This window comes from Patella vulgata, chromosome 2, assembly GCF_932274485.2.
Source record: "Patella vulgata chromosome 2, xgPatVulg1.2, whole genome shotgun sequence".
NCBI classification, from domain to species: domain Eukaryota; kingdom Metazoa; phylum Mollusca; class Gastropoda; family Patellidae; genus Patella; species Patella vulgata.
Window position 1 is genome coordinate 22,218,902 of NC_065880.2, and position 22,440 is coordinate 22,241,341.

The window sequence follows — 22,440 nt, forward strand, 5'->3', positions numbered from 1 at the left end:
ATAAGACGATGTTGTTTTTAATCGCTTACTATTTATTACAAATATCGAATCCTAATTAAATTCTCCGATTATCCACTACCCACGTCTTTTTCTGTCATTTTTATCTCAGAAAGTGTTGTACGTCTAACTCTTCATAAAGTTTATCAACTTGTACATCAAGCACACAATGTTCGCGTGTGACCTTTGACATCACGCTTGCAGAAATTTCTAATCGTTGGGCTGTCGATTAGGGGAACCCTTACATTTTTGTCCTGTATACGCTCCATGAGTGTTTTTCAGGGAATCCAGTATTTTTCTAGTAAGATTGGATATCTCTACTTTCCATATATACCAAAATTACCATACTTTTATTGGAAATAACCACCCGATAAATACTTTTCTGGGAACCGATCTTTAATTTCTCTATTTTTATGCATTATTTTATAGACTAAATGTGAAAGATATTGGCCAGAGACTAATGAACCAATTTATTTTGGAGATTTGATTGTGAGAATGAGATCAGAGTCTGTATTACCAGATTATGTCATTCGTATAATAGATGTTCAGCTGGTAAGTTAAAAAAATTTTCAAAGCATTCATTTTATTTACCATTAATATGAACATAACATTTCAATTTATTATTACCAGTAATAAAACTAAAAGAAATAAAATTAAACTTGTATTTGTCACTGTAGGCTTTTTGAACACACCAGTTTTTTTTTATTTTTACAGGGCATTAAGAAACGAACTGTAAAACAATTCCACTTCTTGAAATGGCCAGACTTTGGTTGTCCTGAAAAGACATGGCTTCTTTTAAATTTTGTTACTGCAGTGCGGGCACATATTCCAAATACTCCTAATGGACCAATGTTGGTTCATTGCAGGTAGGACACTCATGGCATTTTATCAACTAGACAATTGGACTTACAACCTTTTAGAATTCAAAAATCTATATTTTAGAATTTAATTTAAAAATCTATATTTTAGAATTTAATTTAAAAATCTATATTTTAGAATTTAATTTAAAAATCTGTATTCAGAATTTAATTTAAAAATCTGTATTCAGAATTTAATTTAAAAATCTGTATTCAGAATCTAACATTTTAGAATTTGTATCCTAAATTTTAGAATTTGTAAACTAAATTTTAGAATTTGTATACCAAATTTTAGAATTTGTATCCTAAATTTTAAAATTTCAACACTTTCAAGGCTCTAAATATTATAATCCATATTCTAGTAGTATCATGATTTGTATTCTGGATTTTAGAATTTCAGATTCAGCTTCTAGATTTTGTAATTTAGAATTCATAATCCAAACTATAGAACCTGTATTTACAATTTGTAGAATATTAGAATTTATGATTTATGATACAGAATTATTTTATAGTGCTGGAGTAGGTAGAACAGGAACATTTGTGGCTGTAGATGTTTTGTTACAAAAGATTCGTGATTCAGATGAAGTAGATATATTTGATCTGGTGTTAGAAATGAGAGAAAATAGACCACTTATGGTGCAAACTGAGGTATTTATAAACTTTGGTGTTGCCTATTGTTTTTCTTACTGCATTAGTTGGATCATTTGAAGCATATTTAGGGATTCTGGCAGGAGGATATAAATCTTAAACCTATGACCAGATTTTGTGTAAAAAGGTTTTTGGCTGCTAGATATGCTTTATTTATAGGTTAGAAATCAGATGGTGTAAAACCAAAGAATTTTAAGCCATTACGATCTATAGAGATTAAGAATCTGGACATTACTATGACTGATTGAAGGTAGACAAAAATTTGCATAATTACTGCATCAAGAATGGATCGAAGGGTAGGTCAGGGTGAACCAGAGTGCCCCCGTCCCCACTACAACACCCTTTTTTTTATAGGCAAACATTTTCAAGTGAACATATGCTGTTTGTTCGTGCATTCGTTCATATTTGTTTGCTTGGATGACATAGCTGCTGTTGGCGTATATTTTGTTGCCTGGCAAGCAACCCATCACCTTTTCACCATAATTATCATGGTTGAGTTCGAATTCTGTGAAAATCGGACCGAATGTCAATCCGATGGCTAATAGCCCTTTGTCTAGTGAGTGTTTGAGGGTCTCGGTGAGGGGGCAAGGGAAAAATCCACAAGTGCACAGATTGGGTTACTTCTCTTACCTGCAAAATTCCTGTATCTACACTTTGTCCTGATGTTTCTTCTGTATTACTTTATGTATTTGTTACAGAACCAGTATGTGTACATACATGACTGTATACGAGATGCTTTAATGGATGACACAGAAGATGAAGAATCTCTCAACGAAAATATATATGAGAATGATGGTTGGTACATTGCATAATGAAATGCCCTATTCTGGATGGCTTCTTCTTTAAAAATAATAATCATATTGAATCTGGGGGAAAAGATACCAAAATGTTAATTTATTCTTGAAGAATTTTATTTATTGCACAAACTTTTCAATAGATACAACTTCTGCTTAAATAAAGACGACCCAAGCAGAGAGAGTATATCCACAGGATAACCTTTTAAATTAATATTTTTGAACAGTTAAATAATGGACTTTATTTTGTTTTGTTTCAGTGATCTATGAAAACACATGAAGAAAGTTATTATTTGTTTTTAGAGCAATTGGTAAACATTCCAATTCCAAATGTAAAACAGAACCAGCTTCTTTTGAGCTTTGAAAATATAACCCACATCATACATCAATGTATTAAAATATCATTATTTTTTCATATATATACACAGACATCTTTACTTTTGATTTGTTGGTTTTGTTATTATTTATAATATATCTTTACATACATTGTTGAATTTAATACTGAACAATGTTGAACCTCTCTGAAAAGATCTGTGTGTTCCTTAAGGGGATAAATTGATACAGGTGAACACAAACTGTATGATTAGCTAGGTATCACTGATATAGTATGTGCTTCCATTCCAGAAACCCCCATACACATGATTTTGTGTTACCCATTTTGATTTATTATGTACAGTATCTGTATTGTCTGTTGTGTATGTCTGAAAATGAAAACAGTAAATAAAATGTAAATCGTATCTATGAATCCCACAGTGTGAAGCCTGTACTAAGTATAATTGTCCTCCGCCAGCCTTTCATGAAAGCAGGGGGGTATTAAAATGGGTTTGTCTGCCACTCTGCTTTTAATTGAAGTAGAACATTCAAACTTGGTATAATTGTTATAAGTATTTTCTACTATGTCTAAGGACAGGTAATCAATTGATTTTTTGATGCTTTTCAACATGATAACTTTAAGGATAGTTTGACTATGTTCTAAAATGAGTATTCCCTGATCAAGTGATTGGCCTAGAAATGATAAAACAATAACTGAACAAGTAATTAATGTTAACTTTGTCATCAATATATTTTTGGGATATTAAGGACATTAGCCCTACTGTTGTTGTTATATATAAATAAATTGCTTGTATTTTATTCTGTTGGCTTGTTTTTGTTATATATCAATAAATTGCTTGTTTACTATTCCATTCTATTGGTTTGCATAGCTTGAAGTGGAATGCCTTAAAGTGTATTTAATTAATTTGATATAAATATTTAACGTGGATTGGTAAAAACACTGGTGATATTTTAGGATAATTTACACATCACAGAGTAGATATAATGTGGTGGATATTATTTAAACTTCGGCAGATATTTTCTGCTCAGGTTAAGCAGTGTAATAAACAGTATATGAATTACTTGATTCTTTATGAAATATAACTATGCAAGTAATTAAAGATCCATTATGGGAGACTGGATAAAGAACTGGCAGTTCTCACTATAATAGTTAAAAACTAGATAATGTAAAGGGAATTTGTTGAAAATTTCAGTCAAATTGATCCACTCTGAACCAAGATGTTAGCGATTGAATTTTCGGCCTAGCCTCGATCATCATTACTAAAGTCGGTATGGTAAAAAACATAGTCTTGATTATCCATTTCTTGATTAAATCATGAATGGAATTCGAACATATCGGAACCTAATCCAATAAACATCGGAACCTAATCCAATAAACATCGCAGGCTAGCGATGACATCGAGAGTTGATTATGGTCTGGATAAGTTAATTAATGTGTAATTAATAATTTAGATAACATTTCAGGCCTAAAGAAAGGCCTGCAATAGGCAGATTTAGCTCTTGCATAATGTATGTTTAAGAGTGCAATTTATTTATTTTGTGTTTGCGATTAGGGGGATGGGGGCATCATTCTCATTGTTGGATTGTTTCTTATTGTTTTTCTGATATTATTGCTGATGTTCTTCTTTATTCTTAAAATTGGTCAAATTTTTATTAATTTATTTTAAGTCGAGATAATTCATTAAATTGTTTTTATATTGTATATACCATATTATATAGTTTCATAATTAATGATTTTATGTAATTTTTATACGCCCACATTTTCACCGTTATACCGTAAGGATGGTTGAGTTATAACCTAAAGATCTTGGTTCCTTTCGATATTCGCGTATATCGGACCGTAACTTCCTGAATTATGGCCCCTATTGTACGAAAAATCGCGTTTTTAACTTGTGGACCCTATATAGAGGTCATAATTTTTATTCGATTTAAAAAAACGTTTTAATATATCACCGTTATACCCTAAGGATGGTTGAGTTCAATTTTCGTGAAAATCGTTCCCAAGTAGCGTAAAAATATGATATATCAAAGGTGGTGGACTCTCTAAAGGTCACAATTTTCTTCTGATTTTGATGGAACTTGAAATGTAAGTTTATAACCCAAAGATCTCGGTTACTTTCGATATTCGTGCATATCGAATCGTTTCTTCCTGAAATATTGCCCCTGATTGTACGAAAAATCACTTCTTTTTTTGAGCTTGTTCTCTGTCCCCCCATAAACATTGCCACATGGGGACCATATGGGGAAAAAATGGGCTGTGGGCCCAGGTGATACCACAAGGTCCCCATATAGGACCCATATTATCTTACCACATACAAATGTACGCAAATACACTTTATATATTATTATACAAGCCAAATGATATAATGGTTACTTCTTTTTTACATTGATAATCTGACCGTATAGTGTGTGTATCTGGGGCCAATATGGGATCTATATGGGATTTCCCACATTAACAACTCTGTTTTTGTACATTTGGGGCCAATATAGTGTCCATATGGGATTACCCGTGTGTGTAATCCAACAAGTTAGGTGTTACTCTTTGATATTCTGAGGACGTAACATCTAACATCCGAAGGGTCAAAGGGTTATAGACATAATGGCCCTAAACCATAACGGCCAAAAGATTTGGTCGAAACGGCCAAAATATTTAGTCGAAACGGCCAAACAATTTGGTCATAACCGCCAAGAAAATATAAACAATTTTTTACATGCAGGAAATGATATTTATTCACACAAATATTGCCTAACAGATACTATAAATACATACATTAGCTAAACATTAATTTAATACATGAAAAAAACCCAAACTGAATGGATTGGTTGTTGTTGTTTATTAAAGATTTAACGTCCAATACAGGATGGTTTAATTAAATTATTTACACTTGAAAATTGTTATAAACACAAAATAAGTCTTACCTTTATTACCTAATCACTCATCAGAGGGTGTGAAGTACCTAATTAGGTATTATTCAATCAGTTGATTAATTAGTACTCACCTCTTTCCTTTGTCTGAAGAGTGAATTGTTATTTTTGTCAAATGATAAAAGTCAATTGTTATTTTATCAAAGATAAGTAATATTTGCTCAGACCGCATATTTTTACTTTTTTCGATAATGAAACATTTATAATACACTAAAATCTGATTAAGAGTAACAACTCATAAAGTAATTATCAGAAAACCATTTTGTTTTTATAAAGTTCTGCCCCATCATGCTAACATTTAGTATACACAAAACATTTTATATCATGGATTTAGCTGTTCAGTTATCAAAATTCATTGAAAATCAATATACTTGTTCATCTCAAGACCTAAACTCTGTGTATCAATTTGAAGTCAATCTAGAGTCTCACAAGATTTTTCAAAGTGATCAAGGGAGATTATGAAATGGCTTATGAAATCTACGTTTTTTTTTCTATCCGCATTGATGGCGGCCAACATCAGTGAGCCAACATCAGCGATTTTATAAGTATGCTTTATACAAGGACTTTGTATTTTGTGTGTTAACCACTATGGAGACTTTTGATATAAACAGATGTTTGTATTGTATGTTTTTACCAATTTTCAACCCATTAAATGTAAATAATTCTCTTAAATCAACCTGTCCATAATATTATCATATTGTTTTTCATTAAATTACAATGTTTGGCCGTTATGACCAAATCTTTTGGCCGTTATGACCGTTATGACCACTATGGAGACTTTTGATATAAACAGATGTTTGTATTGTATGTTTTTACCAATTTTCAACCCATTAAATGTAAATAATTCTCTTAAATCAACCTGTCCATAATATTATCATATTGTTTTTCATTAAATTACAATGTTTGGCCGTTATGACCAAATCTTTTGGCCGTTATGACCAAACTGTTTGGCCGTTATGTCTAAAATATGGCCGTTTTGACCAAACCTGTTTTTGGCCGTTATGGCATAGGTCCGTTATGACTACATCCCGGGTCAAAAATTCGTCGCAAAAGTGGATAACTAGTTTACTTCTTTCAGCGGACGGCAAAATTCACAATTTTCAGTTATCTGCACTGCTAACACATTAAACTTACATATCATATCCATCTATGTTCCGAAAAAATATTTTTTGCTGTCTATTTTAAGAGATTTCACAAAAATCTTCGTCTACAACCAACAAAACAGCACAGTGAAACCACAGTTCTATGGTGAAACAGGAAATGACCTACATTGGCGTAAGTTGAAATCTGGCATGGTGCATATTACGAACGGAATTCTTTAAACGAATCGAAATCATGAGACTATAATTTGAAGGCGATCATTTTAAATTTATTTTTAGTGATGGTCCGATTATCGGTTTCACTATTCAGTAGCCTAATTGGCCGATGAGTGGCCTATCAGAAGAAATTTTACCGATATTTCTGTAGCCGATATCTGTTCAAAATGACTCGGCAGCCAATAAATCTTTTCATAAAATATTATTCAAATGGTGAACAAAGCATTCTCTCACGTCTCTTACTTAAAATGGCACTCGGCCCTATTATTTATTTGCCGTGTGTGTGATACAAGACTCAATGCTTTATTAGATCTTTTCAACTCTATCGATAGAAAAGCGGGGAAAATGTCACGTGACACTGACAAGACAGAAGCTATCATAATCAAGTGGTAGCGATGAAACATTCTACGAACGCCGACAAATTTAAGGATTTATATTGTAATGAACATTTAATAACATTTTATAAATTATAATCTCAATCATACCGCCTATGCTAGAATTTACCACGGCATAACGGCAAAACTGTCGTAAAAATTAAAAGATGAAGCAAACACGGACTGCCACGGTAATAAAAATAGCCCAAATTGCGCTGTTGTCCACGTGTACACGTATCAAAAAATTATGCCTTTTATATACATGTAGACGTATGAAATGCATAGGTAATAACTTTTCAATATATCATACAGTCGTTCAGGGGCGGCTGGGCTTGGGATTAGGTCAATAATTCAGGAATGCAAGATTTAGTTGAAAATAGTGTCCCAAGCCTATCCTTATAGTTCATTTTTTTCATAAGAATGCTCACTTTCTAAAATAGTGCCCTTATTATAGAAGGTTATGGCAGAGCCGTGGGAAATTTGATGAATCAATTTTAGTTATGGTTGACATGATGGCAACCATTGGGAACACGAATAACTAAAGGATCGAAAGGAAAACAAATGTCGATGACTTTATTACTCCAAGAGGAATCTGTAAATTTTATACTTATGACCGTACAACCAAACGCAATTAGAACCAGATTAATTGACACGGAAAATCATTGCACGGACCGTTTGTCTATCTACAAATATAAAAATTGCACGTTCAGTGACGGAAAATGACAACTGTTACAGTATATTTGTTCAATATGAAAAAAGGCAGCCGTGCCTTGTCAGCTAATTTTTGCTACGGCATTTATAATTTTTTGGTGCCGTTGTAGAAGAATCCTCATTTCAAGCACTGGTCATGATCTCGGCCTACTAATACTAATTAATAATAATAATAATAATAACTTTATTTTCAAAGGGTTGAAAATTAGGCCAGGAGGCCTGTCTTACATTTTGCCCTTTATAACAGAAGTTAAAGAAGTGAACAATGAAATTTGAAAACAGAAGAGCAATATTTACAAAAGAATATTAAGAGCGTGTCTGCGAGAAAACCATGCAGAAGGTGCTAAGGCTTCAATCACAGATTTTGACCAAATTTGGTTTATAAGTTGGGATAGTCCCAAAACACATAAATGTGCAATATTAGATAAATCTTTCAATTCCTGTATGAGAAAATTGAAAAAACATTTTTCATATGGTGAAATTGCCAAAATCTGTCTTTTCTCAAACACCAACTTTGGCAAGTCCTTACACCTTTACTATACGTAGCAGAAAGACCAAACTCACACAGTTTATCGATGACTCAGTGCTGTTACCACAATATTAACTTCAGACGATTCTGGCGAACGAGATCTGTATACGGACTGGATATCAAAGCCTGTCTAAATTCCCCATTTTTCGTCACCCAAAGTTTGACGCCCTATAGCTACTTCTTTCATGGGGTGGGTTTAAAAAATTTATGCTCACGTGAACAAGCAACCTCCAAACATTTGATATAAAAAATAAAAATGACCGGAATCGACTTGACAAAAACTAGGTAAAGGAAACAATAACCCATGAAATTAACCTGTAATTTCCCTATTTTGGAGATAATTAACCGTAGTAGATAAAAAAAAAAACTAACAATTTATTTCCTTTTCATTCATATGGTGTTTACTACCAGCCCTAAAATACATTAGTATCTGTTTTATAAAAATATCTTGAAAAAAAATACTTTCAAAGGCCTGTAATCGTTCATGGCTCATCTGGCGTCAACGGGAATTGACTTCGGCAGTTGTCCACGACCTTCCATTGGAGTTTCGACGTGCTCAATCTTAACAAACATATCCATTACTCTCAAATAGTCATTATTTTAAATAAAATAATCCAACGAAAATGAAAAATTCACCTAAAAGTGAGATTCGAATCACCAACCGCATGACTTCCCCCGACCCACCCTCTCACCGAGTTGCTTGTCCCAGGGCCCCAAGGTCCATGTCGTGAGCCCTGTTCAGGGGGTTTGCCTAGGGCCTCTCTTATTCTAAATCTGGCCCTGAAGGTGCAGCTGACGGTGCCCGAGAGCTGTAGCTACCATACTACACTGTTCAATGTCACCCACTTCGACGCAATTAGGCTTCGTTGCCGTTAATATGTAAGCTTCCACATTTCTGTATTGTAGAAATCAGTTGATGTGTCCCCAAGGTAAAACTTTAGCAGTTTTTAAAACAGTAGGGAAAACATTCTGATCAATACAAATATTATAAATATAGGTTAGGCTTTCAGAGATTATGTGTGCACCTTTTTGAAGAAATAGGGCATTAACCGAGTCTAGTCCAACGGCTTTTGTGATATCTAGAGCTTTTAGGGACTTATTAACTTCTGTTGCTTGAGCAAGGCACATGATTATTAACAAAGTCAGAAATTTTTGTCCTATCGATATTATCAATTGCTGTACTACTACCGAGTAAATTACTGGCAATTTCTGTAAAATAAGTATTAAAATCTTCCGAATCAATGGGGATTGTTTGTGAATTATTATTGTTTCTATTTAAAGTTGTGTTTATGGCATTCCATATAGTTTTAGAATTTTTATTATTAGAGACAAGACTTTGAAAATATATAGCTTTTGCTCTCCGAATCATACTCTTTAACAAATTTCTATACATTTTAGACTTGAGTAATATTTCCCTTCTTTTTATGGTAATCGCGTTGACGCATCATATTAAAAATTTCTTTAAGCCAGGGCTGCTTCGTAGCATTCCTAACACGTTTGGTTTTCTGTGGAGCATGTTTATTTATAACCGGAATTATAGTATTATACCATAACTCCAGGGCTTTATTGGGATCATTTGTGCTATAAACATTATCAAATGGGGCGAGTTGTAAATCATTTATATAATCAGGTTCAGAAAAATATTTAAAAGATCGATATGTAATATAAATATGATTAGTTTTGGGGATTTTTATGCCCTTTTTGTTCCATGTAAAACATGTTGGATAATGATCCGATATGGAATATGAAGGAACACTAGTTTCAATAATATTATTAGGTGAGGACACGATGACATAATCAAATAAGGTAGATGAGTGACTTGTGACTCTTGTCGGAGAAGTAATAATTTGTTTGAGGTTATATAAATCCAGTACATCTAGCCAGTAGCAATTATTATGATTTAAAATATCAATATTCAAATCACCAAACATTATTATTTCAGACCCAGAGTTCCAAGGTAGTTCAATCATTTGTTTAAAGTTTTCAAGCCAGTTACAGCGCGAGGCCGGATTGCGATAAACGCAGCATAGGAAAATAAGGGTCGTATTTTTCAGTTTTATTTCAAGCCAGATTGACTCTATATCGGGGTGTTCAAGATTGTTTCTTCTAATACAATTGAGCGTATCTCTAACATATAAAAGCGTACCTGATGAACTATTGCTACAGCCGTCTTTACAAAACGGTGCATGGAAGCCAGGAATACTAATGTATTCATCATTCACAGAGGCATTCAAATGGGTTTCAGAAAAACCAAATATATCAAAATTTCTGATTAACTCTTTAAGTTCATCAAGCTTATTAATTATGTGACAAACATTTAGGTGACCGCAGTGAATTCCTCTTTGTTTTAAGAAGTTAAACATCAAGGGGAAATAACTCGAACTATACTAAAGCTATTTGCAAAACAAAACAATAGGTTGATAACTTAAGAGAGGCCTAGATGCATTCACTCCAGTACATATATATCTTAAAGTTACAGCATGCATATGGGTTAAAGCCTGATGGCAGTCCTTTAAGTTACACAAATATAGATATTTTACAAAAAGACAGACCATAAATACAAAGCATGGGAAACCAAAAATGAAATATATGTACCCACACAAGTACTTGATGTAAAACAATTGAACAAGATTAACACAATAAGTTAGACAGAAAATGGCTGTTTAAAAAACAACCTCTAGCACAAATAACTAGACACTAAAGTAATGAGAGTGAAAACGTACAAACTACAAAAAACTTACAAATACAAAAACCTATAAATATCACGAGTGGAAAACAATTATGTACAAAACATGCTAAGTGGGAATTATAATATAATGAGGCTGGTGAAATAAAATGATTGATTTACACTGCATTTATTTATATACGTTTACATTGTACTATACCGTTTGTGTATCATACATGTACATGATACAGAACCATGGCAGTTTACACTTAACTCCTTAAAAGGTTAAGGCATACATGTAATACATTCCTTTGCTAGAGATTATGAATTAGTAATATACATCTATAAATATGTATTTTCAACAGAATATCATGATTGTGTTCATTACATAAACAGATCAACAGTATGCCTACATGGGGGGGGGGGGGTGAAAATAATTAATTATATCACAGTTTACTTAAATGCAGTATCCTATTTTTTTGTCTGGAGCAGCTAGCACTACCTGATGCATGTCGGATACAATACATGTAAGCTGCAGCCAGAGTTCATTTGACATGTATTGAATCTTCAATTCATTTCACATTTTGCAATATTTACTACTTATTAGCACATATTAAAGAAAACACAGATTGTGCCTGGGCATATCACATAAAAGCACTAATATTATAAGGACACATCTAATAGCTTTACATACAAATGCCCATGTAGATTAAAACCATAAATAATAGACTCATAAAAGCACTAATATTATAAGGACACATCTAATAGCTGTCCATACAAATGCACATGTAGATAACCATAAATAATAAACTCATAAAAGCACTAATATTATAAGGACACATCTAATACATGTAGCTGTACATACAAATGCACATGTAGATAAACATAAATAAACTTAAGATTGAGCATGGACACACAGCTTTGCATTAAAGTAAAACACCACATAGCTGAACATGAATGGATGGAATTATTATAATCACAGATTTCACATGTACACAGAAAACCTCAAATAGCTGTTTGAAGATAAGATTTACCCCAAGCTGCATTCTTTACCGGCGATCCGTATCTGTAGGTTCGGGTATTATTAAAAGACGGGGAAAACCCAGGGGGTGGAAACCGCATGTCTGGGAACAAAGGGGGTAACCAATATGGTAATTGTTGAAGACTTTGTGGTTGGACTGTACCTATGTTATTTCCTGCATTACGTTTTGAACGTGGTTGATGCGGTCTTTGGTTATCATATTTCTCTATTATTCTGGTTTCAAGGTTTAGAGCAGTTTTAAGATGTGTAGCTAGTTTTGCAGAGCCTTTGTTATTTAAATGTGCTTCATCTTCATATAGATATTCTTTTGTTGTGTTGTTATTTGCAAAACATGTAAAATGCGTTGATAAAAAGATACAGTTTGTCTCAATGCATGTCTCTTCAAGTGTTGAATTAAGTAACTTTAACTGCTCATTAAAAGTTGAAGATCTCCTAGGCAGTAACTTCATGAAATTGATTTCGGGATTAGGATATTTTGACCTACTTGTTTCTATCAGCTGTCTGTAGTCGTTTTGGCAGCTGCACAAGTCCATATTATGTGATACGTTGTTGGAACCGATAAGATAGATTAATTTCTTAACTTCACTACACGGGGAACATCTTTGAAGTAGGCTTGTAGCATCAGTTATCTTACCACCCGATATTGCCCTAACTGCAGTATTACCACTTCTGTCAAGCCTGCGGAAATATATTTTCTTCAGTATTGAGGATCCAATGATGACATTTGAACACGGCTCTAGCACCTTGACGTTAATTGATTTATCGGTCTGCTGTGACTGGTCTCTGGTTGAAAGTTTGACTGGCTGTCGGTACTACATGGGGTATTGCGTTGATTGATGGTATTGCGTTGATTGATGGTTTTGTTGCTTTCCTTATATGCTTGATTTTCCAGTTTCAGATTTTCATTTTCTAGAGTGAGGGCATCAAAAGCAGCAGCAAAAGTTTTGTTATCATCATCAAGTTTGAACAGTCGCTCTTTTAAAGAGACACCTTCTATATTCATGGCCGTAATTTTATCTGTCTTCTCCCTTAGTTCTTTTTTTAACCTCAAGATGTCTGACTCCAGGTTGGTTACAGTTAGCTGTAAATTAGTAAGTTGAGTGGAGTTTACCATACTGCCAGAATTGGTTTTTAACTTACTCGAGAGGAAAATGGTGGTATTAACACTCACCGTAGATGTAAGCCTTAATCTTCTTGCTTTTGGTATCGGCTTATATAGTAATTTTGGTGTGACATTTTCATTTTCCAACGATGGTTCTCCTAGGGTCACAGCATCAATACACAGGGCTGGGCTATTATTGGTGGTACTGGTCTCTGTAGGACTATCTACTGGTCTTTTACGTGATAGGGAGACTGAAAACTTACTTGGGTTAGTATCAGTTTGTTGGTCTTTCGTTGATGTAATGGGAGTAGAGTGTGGTTTATGTTGTAAAGCAACTGTCTTTGTAGAAAGATTATCTAAGCAATTGTGCACTGGTGATTTGGAATGGGTTTTCTTTGGGTTGATCGTAGGCCTACTAGGCTGACCTTAAAAATATCTGTGTTTCGCCAAACCCGACCCACAATCGAGGAGAAGGGTCGGTAGGTCGGGTTTTTTTTTCAGATTTTTTTTAAAAGAGCTAATTTGACAGCTTGATAATTTTCTGGAGGGGGAAACATTCGTCTTTTTTTATTGTCAAACAAATCAATGAGTATGACATCGGGATTTTTCGTGATGCACGACTCAGAGATTCGCACACAATTTGCCACGAACTCTAAGTGTGAAACCCCTTCAACACGTATTTAACGATCGTGCGGGTTGTGCCTTCATTTTTCTCGAAAACGGATATTGAAAATATCTTCGTCATGTTTAAAACGACGCCCCACAGACATAGAGGCAGAATCATTTCGTGGGAATGGACGTGCTTTCGTCTGCAACCATTTTGTTGAGAAGCGACACCTATGACGCTTTCGTCTTGATCAACCAGTTTCAATAATGAATCAAACCATAGCCATAGTAAAGGGAAATAACTCTCATGATATATTTCAGGTTGACACACAAAATAAAATAAAAAGATAGCGGAAAAGGGCAATAAAATAAAGTCGGGGGTGGTTTTAGTTAGTCGGTCGCGTTAGGCGAAACAAAGATATTTTTAAGGTCAGCCCTACTACCAGTGGATAGGTTGTGTTGAACAGCTTTGTTTAGTGCGGATGATGTTGTGTGAAACATATTCACTGTATATCTGAAGCTACCTTTTCTTTTAACTGAGTATACTTTAAGTGTGGTTGATTCAATTACTTTATTGGTTCTGTCGGTAAGATCTTTTTTTTCTAACTCGAGCTGCCCCTGTTTCTTTAGGCCTTTATAGAAAATATGGGCTACCCGCCGAAATTCTTCATAGTGGCCAGCATTCCAAAACAGTCTAATGCCTCCCTCGGTTGGCTTAAGGGCAAGGTAAAGTGACACCATTTTGTCACAACACCTGAAATGGGAGGTTCCCAAAAAGGCATTTACACTAGCTTTAATGCAAATATGTTGGTATCTACATGTGCCTGAGATGATATAGAACAAAAAAAAAATGGATAAAAATTTAAAAAATTGACTTTTAAATAAAATATTTACCAAATATTGAAGCAAATTCCTAAGTCAGGACTGCGCAGCTACAAGCTTTATGAATCAAAATACAGGAAAATTAAACTGGCTAAAAGTTGCCCAGATAAACAAACTCAAACCATCAAGACTTGAAATCTGAAAAAAAATTATCTTAACTTAGTTCCAGGTTCAAAAGGCCATTTTGTTTCATGGACTACTTTCACTGCAGATGTATGGTGTACCACTAGTGGCACAGTGAACAGAAATTGCTTTGACATTGCACCTACTGATATGAGGTACAAGCAGCTACTAGTTTGATGGAATGTAACATACTGTACTACAAATGACCTTCATATTTCTGAGATGAGATCAAATTATTAAATATATTATAATAATAACTCTATACTATTTTTTTATTCATTTTTTAAAATTATAAAATGAATACAGGGCTCTATATGTACATGTATGTCTGCTAAGACTCAATCCATCTACATAAATGTACAAATTCAAATAGCATAATCCACATTTAGGGTGGCCCACGCACCTACAGAAATACAGTCCACCGCTGATAGTTCGAGACTACCACTGAAGCGTGCACATTCGCCGTGTCGAGGCCAACTTTCTGACAGTATGATACTATAAATAGCCATGGCACGTGCAATTCTCTACAAATCTATCAACTATTACAGCCGTAAAAAAATTATTGTTGACGATTTTGAATAGCAGTGAAATTAAGCTTCTTGGTTATTACAGCAGATTTAGAAATTACGTTCGTTTCATTTTTTAAATCGCTTTATCATTAACTGTACCGTTAAGAGCGGCATCTTTTGGTTTAGTACAAATAATATCTCAGAAACACTCAGGTTAGACAGGAACATGATACTAGCAGTAGTTTCATTTTACTTTTACAAGCTTCTTAAAACAATTGTTGAGCTAGCTAACGTGCTCATTTCTAAATTCAATTTCTTGTTCTAGCTTTCTGTTATGTTTCGTAAAAAAGTAGTCTTGATTATCCCGACCTGTCAATCAGCCCTAGAATGGTCGATAGACTGGTTAAGCGAGACTAATTTCAAAACAAGGGCACGTAACCTATCTTTTACTCCAAAGTGTCTGGATGTTATGGACGACACATGGAACCAGTTTTCAGTCTATTATTTATAGATGATTAATGGTCATAGCTTATTAAGTACAACATGATCGTTTATTTAGTGACTATAATTGTGTGAAACTGATTTGAGGCTTGGCATATATATAAATATTGTGGCGAAATTGTCGAGATATATGGAGATATTTATTTATGGTGGGTCACCCTACCACATTGTTTACAAATATTTGTTACACCCACCTGTTATTCTAGTAAACATATCCCAAATCACATTTTAGTTCCTGACATTAGACAAGTATTCCATCATTTCTGAAAAATAACATAAAGACATATTTTTCAATTCAATTTTTGAATCAAACACATGCATAAATTATATAATGAAACATTGACATACATGTACAGGTACATGCTTCAATGTATCATGTCTAAAGTATTCAAATTAATTATTATTATTATTGTTCGATTTATATAGCGCTTCATTACACGTGAAGTGTTTCTAAGCGCATATCACAAACATATACTTCAAACACACAGAAACAATCAAAATCAGGAGAACATAATTAAACACAGCTGCCTGTTAGGCGCTATTATTCAAAGGTTTATGAGCAACTTTCCAATGGAAAGTGGTATCAGGTGTTCTAGAGCCCTCTGGCATGTGCACGGCACCCGTTGCTACATTAAAGAGGAATGCTTTATTCATGGTTTGCTTCACTGAAGTAGATAATGACTTAATTGCACATACATGAATAATATCCATTCAAAAATGGTTGTTTGTACACTACTGGTACAATGTAAATTTGTAAACCCTCTAACAGAGTTTGTGTAATAGTGATATCTGGTGTTCTAGAAAGAGTGAGCATACCCTGCCTGTGCACAACACTCACCACTTTGCCAAAAATGTCATTTTACTGACTTAATATGCCATAATTTTGATTTGCATAGCTGCCACTGTTGCTTAAGGTATGCTATTTAGTTTTAAGGACAGCTACCATTGTCGATATACCATTCCTTTGTTTGGGGGAAGTTTACATCCACACATAGTCACATGTTTTATTTGAAAAGGAATGTATTAATGTTCTGGTGTTTGTTTTCATATCATTTGACTATAAAAAAAACATTTTAAAATCATTTTCCTTGTGAATGCCTTGATATTTCAATTGCTGCATATCTGGCTAATCACACAATATTAACACAACGTCCACCATAATATTAGAGAATAACTTCTCCACTTCTGTAATTTGTTACTGATTACAGCAAGTCTTTACAGGATTTTAAAGTTGCACATTGGTATGAATAGGAATGAATAGGAATGGTGAGATTTTTGTCAGTTCTTCCCCATATAATTTGATTATAAGGACCATTTTAAGGTCATTTTCCTTGTGAATGCCTTGAAATTTCAATTATTGGATATCTGGCTAATCACACAATATTAAAGCAACACGTCCACCATAATATTACAGAATAACTTCTCCACTTCTGTAATTTGTTACTGATTACAGCGAGTCTTTACAGGATTTTAAAGTTGCACATTGGTATGAATAGGAATGAATAGGAATGGTGAGTTTTTTGTCAGTTCTTCCCCATATAATTTGATTATAAGGACCATTTTAAATTCATTTTCCTTGTGAATGCCTTGAAATTTCAAATGCTGCATATCTGGCTAATCACACAATATTAAAGCAACACGTCCACCATAATATTACAGAATAACTTCTCCACTTGTGTAATTTGTTACTGATTACAGCGAGTCTTTACAGGATTTTAATGTCATAATGTCTTTTTTTAAAGGTTGTTTTATATAATTAAAGCAACACGTCTACCTTAACTAATGTTCTCAATAAGAACTTTCTAGTTTTAAGGATTAAACAAGGTATTGAACATATAATACGCCATGTTGATAATTCCTTGCTTCTAAAGGCGTTATCTGCTTATTTGCTCAAATGCAACACTTAAAGGAGCTAAATCGCTAATATTTGGGACCTAGAAATTGGCCCAAATGGGTCGCAACGCATATTATAATGTAATCTGATTGTATATAAACTGATTTACATTCAATTGTTTCCATTTTGACTCTTAATTTCAAATCAGTTATGTCTAGCGAAATACGGCATGTGTCTCAACCCTATAGCAATTTCTAGCGTCTGGTTATTCCAGTCTATTGAGCAGGTTCTCCGGTTGAATATTTCTAGCCTTGTTCTTTTTGGTCACTTGTTGCAAATGCAACACTTAAAGGAGCTAAATCGCTAATATTTGGGACCTAGAAATTGGCCCAAATGGGTCGCAACGCATATTATAATGTAATCTGATTGTATATAAACTGATTTACATTCAATTGTTTCCATTTTGACTCTTAATTTCAAATCAGTTATGTCTAGCGAAATACGGCATGTGTCTCAACCCTATAGCAATTTCTAGCGTCTGGTTATTCCAGTCTATTGAGCAGGTTCTCCGGTTGAATATTTCTAGCCTCGTTCTTTTTGGTCACTTGTTGCAAATGACGCTTAAACGCACTTAGACCACACCAGTTTGAGTTTCTGTTATTTTTGACAAAATGTAAAAAGATACTTTGCCAGTCAATAAAACATATACCCAAAGCCGATAAGTCGTCCAAGCAGTGAAGAAGGATTATTGTATAACACAATAAAATAAGAGTAACAACCCAGAAAGTAATTAGAATTAGCAGAAATCATTAGAATTTATTTGGCTTCTATTTATGTCCCATCCTAACATTTAGTACCTCTATACAAAACATATAGACTCACGAGTTCAGCTGTGCTATTTAACAGAAACCTAGGCAAATCAATACGCTTCACTGTAATCACTGTAAATTTAAAGTCAATCGGGTGCTAATTTTGTTTTCTTGATAATCCGACAGATTTTTTTAAAGAGCTCAATGGCCACAACTCTGGCAGTAATTATCATAATTTTTTGAAAATCAATACGCACTGAGTGTGCATTTTAAGTAAATTTGGTAATGACTTTAGCCTCTAGAGCGTTTACAAGTAATTGTTGATGCCGGACAGAGGAGCGGATGAATGGACCGACAGGCAGTTGGGTTGACGTCAATATAGGACCATTTTTCAATGTGGCCCTAAAAAGGTTATTCTTATTTCTTCTGGAAAAACCAAAATTACTGCATATTTGGTTCAAACATGTTCTTTTTCCAAAATTTTAAGATTTGAAATTTTAAACAAAACATCTTTTCCTTGATTCAAGTTGGTATTATTTTATGAACACGCCAAATAACATAAAATCCAATTGCAGTATAGGACACTTGTTTACAAAGTATAGGTTAATAATGCAACACTTATTTCTATAGGGGTCATCCTTCTAAGGTCCCATGCAAAATGAACATCACCAAATTGTCCAGTATTTTCATGATAAATTCAAAAAATCATTAAATAATTTTGCAGTGGGATATCCTTTTTTCTTTTTTTAATAACATCCAAATATCTATAGTTTCCACAGAAAGGTAATTTAATAGTACTGCTACATGTATACAATCCTCAGTGTCTCCAGTGGTGACATTCCGTTCTACTCCACTATACCATGGTTTCATCCATGGGGGAGACACATATTCAAATAATATACCCTTGATGATTGTCCTATTTTTGTAGACCAATCAAAGAAATACATAAAAACTGACATAAAAACATATTTCCCATCAAAAGGATGTTTTAGAATATACCCTTGGGTGCATGTCTCTTCTTTTATATAAAATTTCTTGTAATATTTCAAATAAGCTATTTAAAAAAACACAATATTGTTGTGAACATAAACAGTGAAGCTAAGACTGGTTTGTAGAATAAAACTACCATCAAGGGCAGATAATTTGAATATGTGAACACCCCATGGATGAACCCAGTGTATAGTGGAGTGGAACATAATAAGACCACTGAGGATACCAAGAGATTTGTATGTTAATAAATTATATATGGAATTTGGAAATAGTTTAACTTTCCATTTAGTTGAAACCCAAATATTTACAAAGCATAATTTCGATATATACACCATTGAAATTTGGAAGGGATGGATGAATAGTGATCACGATGAGATCAAAATATTTGTGCCAATCTGAGTACCAATCACACCTATTCCCCCAATACTATATATATGTAGGCAGCATTAAAAGTGTAAAAATAGTTTTTTCAATTACAGGTAGTCATTTTGAAAGAATTCAACTTTATATACACCAACACCGTACAGCCAGCAACAGCTTTAACATACGTTCAAAAAATGTCACAAAATGATGAACTGTATATAGAATTATATATCAATTTTTTGATCTGGCTCGAATTTTTTTTTGTATGTCAATTGCCATTTTAGTGAATGACCTATACCGTTTATACAAATGTGTTCAAAGTTTCAGATATTTAATTCATGGAGTAGTTAGGGTGGACAAACACAATATGGAAAATCTCTTTCCTAAATAATGTAACTATATATATTATTTCGAAAATCTATTACACTTGTGTTCGTAAGCAAGATAACATAATATATCAAATAAGTTATCCGAAACAGATTCTCTAACAGTAAGTATATTATAAGACCAGGTACATGTACATTTGACAAACAGACTTGGACACCTTGTCCCTCTCATTTCATTTCATTTCTTTAATTTTCTCCAAGATCAACTCTTTTCTCTCTACAATTTGTCACTTGCCATTTGTCTGTATTGTCCTTTGTAACAAGACGTTTACACCACAACAATCTAGGATATTCATCGTTTCACTGACAGACCAAATGACTCAATCTGTTTCAGTGCAATTTAATAATTGTCACATAATTTTATGGAATACAATTACTGTTTACTACAAATTTACATTGAAATTTGGATTCATTTCAGACATATATACCATATCAAGCAAATGATACCATTATACAAAGAGACCCACGATGGATCAGTGATAAAGACGCTTACTCCGGAGTCCCAAACTTGAGTTGGTTGAGACAGTTCCTCAGATTTTTACGTTGTCTAGTTGTTTGGGTAGGATGAAAAACAGTGGTCCCGAGCTTTGTGGTGGGGTGGCCTTATGTTTGCACTTTGAATTATGAGGTTTGTCATTGAGTCAAGTCAGTGGCGCGGGTTTCAATCCCAAGCTTTTGTGTCACTAAGAGTAAGGTCGTCTGATCAACTTTGTGGGTTTTTCTGGGCCCTCCGCTTTCCTCTCAATGCTAAAAACCCTTACACACAAGTGAATTATGGAAATAAAATTCTACCATATTACGTTTGTCTAGAAATGCAATAATTTGTATCAAGTGGACATACCCCCTCCCCCCTTTCCATAATAAATATGTAAAAACAAAAGGAATTTGCATAGCTAATGATGACCAATCAGAGGCATGAGAATAATTACTCACATCTTGAAAGCACACTAAAATGATATGATTTTACAATATATATTTAGTAAAGTAACGATGTGTCAATGACATTTGTAATAAAATATCTAATTTCTCATGGTTTAAACCCGCCAATATGTATTTACTTTGATTATTTCACATGTAAGTAAAAAAACAAAAAATAAAAATACCAATGCAGGATAATCTCTTGGCCTGGAATCAATAATTATTCACCGAGAATAAAATGATGACTGGCTTAAAAATGTATTACATAGTGAGAAGCCCGGAAAAAATAAATTTCAATTCAACATATCTTTGTAAATAATAATGGAATTGAGCCATTCTTGGGATAGATATTGTAGATTGCAAGGGATTCTGATTACCCTTAAATAACACACTGGTACCTTAATGGCATGTCGCTGACAGAATGGACATCATTAATTGCATGATGGATGCTAGTAAATCCTAGTTGAAACGTCACTCAGTAATAAAAAGTACTTGTCTCCCATAGAACTGTGTTTAACATCAATCTATGACCCTTTTCAATTTTCTTATACTGAATGGTATTTTAATGTCAAACCTCACTTCAAATAAAGTTGCAATTAATAAAATCCGGACACCCTGATACAGTGTAATGGCCTACATAAAGGATACTCACAAATTGTTGATCACAATGGACAGAGTCGACAGGGGCATACATTATGTTGTACTATGAAGATCGAGACCTTACGCGTGGAAATTGTATTATATGATGGTATTACTTCCTGTAACCACAACTGACTAGACATCTATAAATGTCACTGATTTCTCTTCAAAATCTTCAACCAAATGATCCACTTCAATAGCATCATCCTCTGAATCATACTGCACGTTATATACAGCTCCTTCATGACCATCAACACCACGGACAAGTTGAAGTACCGTCCCATCATACCACTTGGCTATGCCTAAAAGAAATCATATGAAATTACAAAGAGAGAGAGAGAGAGAGATGGGGTTTAACGTCCATTCGACACAAACTAGGTCATTTCGGGACTAACATATGGTTTAATTTTATTTCAATAATTAGCTTGCGCGTAGGGGTCTTTAGCAGTGGAGGAAACCGGAGGACCCGGAGAAAACCCACGACGTTGGACAGGCAACCCTACTCCTTGTCACGTACAACCGGGAAATCAAAACCATGCCAGTTGACTTAATGACAGGCCTTATGATACAGCGCAGGTGCTAACCAT

General features: G+C 33.9%; 2 protein-coding genes across 6 annotated transcripts in view; one reads left to right on the forward strand and one right to left on the reverse strand.

The window, feature by feature from the left end:
- Positions 1-4,360, forward strand: part of LOC126810911 (receptor-type tyrosine-protein phosphatase eta) — a 33,458-nt gene extending 29,098 nt beyond the window's left edge. Inside the window, exons 31-35 of the mRNA XM_050536270.1 lie at positions 427-549; positions 712-863; positions 1,367-1,502; positions 2,201-2,297; positions 2,557-4,360. Of these exons, the coding sequence (XP_050392227.1) occupies positions 427-549; positions 712-863; positions 1,367-1,502; positions 2,201-2,297; positions 2,557-2,576 (528 nt within the window). The 3' untranslated portion in view covers positions 2,577-4,360. The remainder of the gene's footprint in view (positions 1-426; positions 550-711; positions 864-1,366; positions 1,503-2,200; positions 2,298-2,556) is intronic.
- Positions 4,361-4,484: 124 nt separating this feature from the next.
- Positions 4,485-22,440, reverse strand: part of LOC126810913 (uncharacterized) — a 51,307-nt gene continuing 33,351 nt past the window's right edge. For all 5 annotated transcript variants that reach the window (XM_050536283.2, XM_050536282.2, XM_050536285.2 and 2 more), the window contains exons 3-6: positions 21,613-22,155; positions 16,109-16,177; positions 14,794-14,919; positions 4,485-14,653 (exon numbers count right to left, since the gene is read on the reverse strand). In XM_050536283.2, coding sequence (XP_050392240.1) covers positions 9,879-10,847 — 969 coding nt within the window. In that variant the 5' untranslated portion in view covers positions 10,848-14,653; positions 14,794-14,919; positions 16,109-16,177; positions 21,613-22,155 and the 3' untranslated portion in view covers positions 4,485-9,878. The remainder of the gene's footprint in view (positions 14,654-14,793; positions 14,920-16,108; positions 16,178-21,612; positions 22,156-22,440) is intronic.